The 6,537-nt window shown below is 51.3% G+C and overlaps 1 protein-coding gene across 1 annotated transcript; it reads right to left on the bottom strand.

The window, feature by feature from the left end:
* Positions 1–3,677: 3,677 nt before the first annotated feature.
* On the bottom strand, positions 3,678–6,208 carry LOC102944400 (pollen-specific leucine-rich repeat extensin-like protein 1). The gene is made up of 2 exons (XM_043535573.1): positions 6,071–6,208; positions 3,678–5,018 (listed from the first exon to the last, which is right to left on the bottom strand). The coding sequence occupies exons 1-2, from the start codon at positions 6,206–6,208 to the stop codon at positions 3,678–3,680; spliced, it is 1,479 nt and encodes a 492-aa protein (XP_043391508.1).
* Between the last annotated feature and the right edge of the window lie 329 nt (positions 6,209–6,537).

The raw sequence follows: 6,537 nt of genomic DNA, 5'->3' as shown, positions 1-6,537 counted from the left end.
ATTGGGGAGTGTGAATGCAGCGTGTGTAGACATCCCTGAGCTTTGATCTAGCATAGGAGGCAGCCATCTGAGTATGGTCCTGGGCAGGTCAGGCTCGTCTGTGCAGCCACAGCTTCACTGCTGTCGTTATTTGAGTTAGATCTGCTCTAGCTAGTGCAGAGCTGTGTCTACACAGGCTGCAATCACACCTGATTCCAATGAGGAGCTAAGGTGCCAGGGTGGTGGTGCATGGGGCTGGTGGGAATCTAGACGGAAGAAGTTCCTCAAAGGGAATTCTAAGTGGCTGGACAAGGCAGTGGACAGGAGGGTGGTAGTATCAGCAGGCGGATGATGTGACTAGGAGGACAGTCTCAGGCAGCCAGCAGATAGGGTAGTGGAGTCCTTCTTACCGTGTGGTCCGTGCACCATCAGTAGTGCATGAAGCCCTTTTTAGTGTACCCAAGGGCAGACAGAAAACTCCTTGGGGAAGGTTGGAGAGTAGCTGGGCCATCCTGGGACTGCTTGCTTACAAACCCGTCTGCAACTTGAGAGCCCAATGCTCTGAGGTTTTGCGTGCCTTTAACCCTTATTAAATGCAATGGGTGTCCAGTGCAATTGGTACGGCCCAGGGTCGGGCCCCGGAAGAACTGAAGAACGCTGTGTAACAGTTTGTCAGGGTTTGCCTGAAACTCCTCCCCTTCTCCCCGGGTGTTGGTCCTGTTGGGGAAGGGGTAAGCGGGTTCTCTTGACTCACTAAGGCCAGGAGCTCATTAGCCCACCCAGAGGTGAGGATGCTGGGAGTGGCTATGTGGGGAGAGAGGATCTGTGGTGTGGGCTGAGCAGTCCAGAGAGAGGAGCCCAAAGAGCAGCCGGGTCTGGGGAGCCGGCTGGAGATGGATTTTATGTTAATGTCTTAGTTAATAAAACCCAGGGACGGGGAGATGGGTGAGTTTGGATGTTGCATAATGTGTGGCCTGTGTTTGCAGAGCAGGTTGGGTTGGGGAAGGCTCCCGCTTGCACACTGGGTTGGTTGGCAGAAGGACAATATCAGGGCTGCCCGTGAATGAACAGGGTTGCAGGAAGGAGCCAGGTATTCAGCAAATGCACTGGGCTGTATCCCTGTTTCCCGCACCTTGCAAATAAGTTGTGGGGGGACGGGACTGGAGTACTCTTTTTCAAATGTGCATTGGCTGGGTTATTAATGTGGGCTCCTTTTCCAAACTCTTTCTGGGAGTTCAGCTACTTTGTCCATTTATATAGTAACTGGGGAGGTGTTTGTCAGGCTGTTTTTGGTTTGATAGGGGAATGGTGGTGGGCAAACCCCCTGGAAAATGTCTCAGTGTCTCGCAGAGCAAGGAGACAGCATGGTGACCCGGAGCACTGAAAAGACAGAGAACACATGAGGAGCAAGACACCGTTACACTGCACATTGAGTGTTGCATTCAGTTTTATTGCCTCACTTACAAAGACAACTGAGGAAAAGGTGAGGGTGAAAGTATCTATCAAGAATATTCATGCAACCAGTACATAGCCGCAGTGCAAAGCTAAGGGCCAGAGAGGAGCAAGAAGCCATCATTTAGACAAGACATTAGAAATGATAAATGAGAGCCATTGTGTTACTGGATAAAATTCATCCCTGTGTGTCCTTTAAATGTGACTGAGTCCACATTGATGTCAATGTGATTGACTTCAAACGGGCCCGGATTTCACGCTCAGGGCTTAAGCGGAACGTAAGTGGTGTACACACTTTGTGCTCACGCTCTGCCTGTCCTAACAGGAGCCCAGCAGACATGAAAGGAACCTCAAGTTATATTGGGTGTCAAAAGTAAGAGGGTTAAAAATGTACAGCAGCAAACCCCCAGTGTGGCACTGGACCAGGTTTTCCTGTCACTTGCCCTGGCATAAGTGAGAGCTAACTCCAGCCCACGTAAGATCAGTGTGAGTGAGAGGAGAACCAGGCCAGCTGTATCCCAAGTAGTGAAGTCTTAGCAGCATATTGTACAAACCAGTTCATACAGTCTCAGCCTCACATCCAAGCGCAGCACCCAGCTAAGAGTCACACTGAAGCGGGGGGTGGGGGATTCTGGTTCTGATCGGGAGATACAAATTGACAGAACCAGGCGGTAGATAATGCAGAAGGAATTGATGCTGTCTGGGCTTAAATTTCACTTCAGAAATAATCATTCCTTATCCCAGCTCCAGGCTCAAATAAATCACGCAAGGTGAAATTCACTCCTGTGTGACATAAACGTGCCTGGGTCTTGTAAGTGCCCTTGGCTGAGGGGTCAATTTTACCTAACGTCTCCATCCTTATCCCTTAGAAGAACCCATTCCCAGACCAGACAGAGCCAGATTCTCAGCTGGGTTGAATCAGAAGAGCATCATTCAAGTCAGTGGCATCAACTGTGGGTCTGGGCTAATATCAACTTAGGCCTTGTTAGATAAAGCGCTCTCAGGTTGCAATGTTTCACTTTCCTGCCCTTGACAAACCACCACTGTGCTTTCAAAATTCTCCTTGCCCAATTTCCTGCTCTCTGCTTGAGCAAAATTCTCCGACTTGAGTTGTGCTTCATTAAAGAAAATGTCTTTCCTGCCTCACACACTCATACCCGACTCGCGCAGCTCCTTGCTTTCAAGAGCCAGTATGAGACAGAAGGCGTAACTCCCTGGTCACAATTTGCAGATGACTTGAAAACTGAGGGAATGGTAAATAACAAAGAGGGGAGGTCACTGATTCAGAGCAATTTGGATGGCTTAGTAAACTGGTTGCAAGCAAAAAAGCGTGCATGTTAAAATGGCTAAATGTCAATGTATATATCTAGGAACAAAGGCTGCGGGCCATACTTACAGGATGGGGGACTCCATCAGGGAAAGCAGTGACTCTGAAAAAGTTTGGGGGGTTCTGTATTTGGCCCTGGTGCAAGTACTGCTGGAATCCCATATCCAGTTCTGGTGTCCACAGTTCAAGAAGGATGTTGATAAATTGGAGAGAGTTCAGAGAAGAGCCACAAGAATGAGTAAAAGATCAGAAAACCTGCCTTAGAATGATAGACTCAAGGAGCTCAATTTATTTAGCTTAACAGAGAAGGTCAAGGGGTGATTTGGTCACACTCTACAAGTACAGACATGGGGAACAAATATTTAATAAAGGGCTCTTCAGTCTAACAGAGGAAGGTCTAACATGATCCAATGGGTGGAAGTCAAAGCGAGATAAATTCAGTCTGAAAATAAGATGTACAGTTTGCACAGTGAGAGTAATTAACCGTTGGAACAATTGACCAAGGTTTGTAGTGGATGCTCCATCGCTGACAGTTTTTAAATCAAGATGGGATATTTTTGTAAAAGATCTGCTCTGAGGATTATTTTGGGGGCCTTCTCTGAGTTCAGCCTAGCTGATCACAACGGTCCTGTCTGGCTTTGAATCTCTATGCATCTATGAAAGCGTCTGCTCCCCCGCTGTCAAATCAAATCCCAATACATTAGGGGACAAGCCTGGGTGCTACACCAGCTGAGAGCTTGTTCCCTAATGTATTTTATAGACAGTAGCAGGAAAACACTGCAGGAGAGGTTTGGAGCCATAGCAAAGAGGCTGTGCAGAGAAAGACCATGCCCTGATCACCAGCAGTAAGTTTGCACTAGGGTTACTTGGATTTGTATTGCATTTTCTGCCTCAGTTACACAAGGAGCCATTTTGGCCCTTACTTCTTCGGTGGCCACCAGTGAGGAAAGGGTAGTGGTTTCTGATAATGCCAGGAGTACAGGCACTGAGATGATTTAGAGGCTTGTCCTGCAGCAGGTTCTCTTGGGTCCTGAACACCTTGGTTTCGCTGCTGTGTTGGTGGAAGTTCTGTCTCACTATGGTTCAGGTCCTGCTCTGGTGTCTGGGGCTCCAGGTCCTGGTGGGGGCTTGGGTTCTGCTCTGGTATCTGGGGCTCTGAGGCCTGACGGGGACTTGAGTCCTGCTCTGGCGTTTGAGGCTCCGGGGCCTGACAGAGGCTCGGGTCCTGCTCTTGTGTCTGGGGTTCCCGCACTTGATGGGGGCTTGGGTCTTGCTCTGGTGTCTGGGGCTCCGGGGCCTGACAGGGACTTGAATCCTGCTTTGGTGTTTGAGGCTCGGGGGCCTGATGGGAGCTCGGGTCCTGCTCCGGTTTCTGGGGCTCTGGGGCCTGACGGGGACTTGGGTCCCACTCTGACATTTGAGGCTCTAGGGCCTGACGGGGACTCGGGTCCTGCTCTGGTGTTTGAGGCTTGGGGGCCTGATGGGGGCTTGGGTCCTGCTCTGAAATCTGGAACTCCAGAGCCTGACGTGGGCTCAGGTCCCTCTCTGGTGTTTGAGGCTCCGGGGTCTGACGGGGACTCGAATCCTGCTTTGGTGTTTGAGGCTCGGGAGCCTGATGGGAGCTCGGGTTCTGCTCTGGTTTCTGGGGCTCTGGGGCCTGACGGGGACTTGGGTCCCACTCTGACATTTGAGGCTCCAGAGCCTGACGGGGACTTGGGTCCTGCTCTGGTGTTTGAGGCTTGGGGGCCTGATGGGGGCTTGGGTCCTGCTCTGAAATCTGGAACTCCGGAGCCTGACGTGGGCTCAGGTCCCTCTCTGGTGTTGGAGGCTCCAGGGCCTGACGGGGGCTCAGGTCCTGCTCCGGTTTCTGGGGTTCCAGTACTTGATGGGGGCTTGGGTCCCGCTCTGGCGTTTGAGGCTTCAGGGCCTGATGGGGGCTCGGGTCGTGCTCTGGTGTTTGAGGCTCGGGGGCCTGATGGGGGCTCGGGTCCCGTTCTGAAATCTGGAACTCCGGAGCCTGACGTGGGGTCGGGTCTCGCTCTGGTGTCTGAGGCTCCTGTGTGTGCTCCCCACACTTTGCTTCTCCCGGGGATGCTGAGCGTTCACCGTGGCCTGGTTGCTGACCCTGGCTTACTTCCCTGTAACAGGCCTTGGCCACCTGGAACACCAGCACAAGAAACCCGTTGAAGTCAAGTCTGCCATCACTGTCAGTGTCCAGCGGCTGCAGCATCTTGTCTATGGTCTGGAGACCCGGGGGGACCTGCAAGGAAACAACACCCCGACCAAAACCTGTTAACCCTTTGTATATTCTCCAGTTAGAAACAACACGCCAGCTCGGTGGTAATGCCTGGGTGTGCTTACACTTACGGCGGGGTGTAGATTACAGACACTGCATCCAGCTGACATGGGTCTAAAGAGCAGTGTAGCCTGTGCGGCCTGGCTTAGGCAAGTAGAACAGAGTGCCCTACACCCCTGAACCCCCACAGCTCTCTCCACACCCACGCTCTGCCTCCCACTGCTATCTCTGGCAGAGTGTCCCGCTGCCCCCCCTCTCCCCCCCACTGCTGTGGCCTTTGCCCCTGCAGTGAAAGGCACCGGCCGTGAGGAAAGGCTCCGGCGGTGGGGACGCAGTGGGGAAAGACTCTGGCAGCTCCCCGCTGCTGGAGCCTTTCACTGCGGCAGGTAGTTACACGTGTAATGCCTCTGCACGCCACCCTAAGTGCCGGCATAGTCGCAGGGCGAAATGGCCCGACAGTTTGGACTATGGAGGTGTGAATTCCCCAGAAAATCCAAGAGCTGCGCTGTAGCTCCCGTGCATGGATGCTGCAGGCACGTGCAAAAAGGTTCCTAGTTCACATCCACGTCAACGGGAAAGGGAAATGCTGAGAAAAAAATCCCTTCAGAAAATTCTGTTTCAGAGTGAAATTTTCAGTTTGAAATGTATTATATTTTTTCCTTTTTTACATTGGTTTTATGATTTGCACGTTATTTCATGACATGTCAGCAGCCGTTGTGCATAATAACGCATCTCATAGCGTGTCATGTCATCATATGACATAATGGTCAAAATATTTATTTTATTTTAAAATATATTCAGGGCAGCTGCTCCTTAGCACAGATTGAAACGTCCCTTCCTTAGCGGCTCAGCGTGTCAAACTGTTTCATTACGACACAAACCGGAGAACAGACTCTTGTGCAGTCTCTTACATCAGTTCCCAAACATGCGTCCTAGAAGAGACACTCGTTGCATAGACCTTCCCCCTCCTCACTCCTGAGCCTAGTAACTAGCACAGGGATCGTGGCAGTGCTCACCACGGTCACATCAGCAAACTCCTGGCAGATGAGCTGCCTCAGCTCCCCCTTGCTCAGCGTGGGGCAGGCGCCATCCTTCTTTGCGGACACGTAGAAAGCATTGATAATGCCTTTGATATTGCTCAGCAGCTGAGTCATCTCCCTACACGTTCTAGTGAGCCTGGAAGAGAGGAACAGACATAATTTTTCCCCAGTGACACTAAACTCAGGTTTAATCTCAGATCCCACGTGGATGTGCATGATGGAAACAACGAAGTGGCTAAACAGATGGACTAATGAACAGTCAAAAAGATGGGTAGGTGGAGAGGTGGGTGCCTGGATGAGCAGACAAATAGATAACGCCTAGCTGAGCATATGGAGAGCTAGATAGATGGACAGCCCCATGGATGCATGGCTGGAGAGACAGACAGATAGATGCCTGGACTGGTGGCCGGAGAGCTAGACAGATCAATGGATGGCTGGAGAGG

This window comes from Chelonia mydas, chromosome 24, assembly GCF_015237465.2.
Source record: "Chelonia mydas isolate rCheMyd1 chromosome 24, rCheMyd1.pri.v2, whole genome shotgun sequence".
Classification (NCBI taxonomy): domain Eukaryota; kingdom Metazoa; phylum Chordata; order Testudines; family Cheloniidae; genus Chelonia; species Chelonia mydas.
This window is presented reverse-complemented; position numbering and strand designations above follow the sequence as displayed.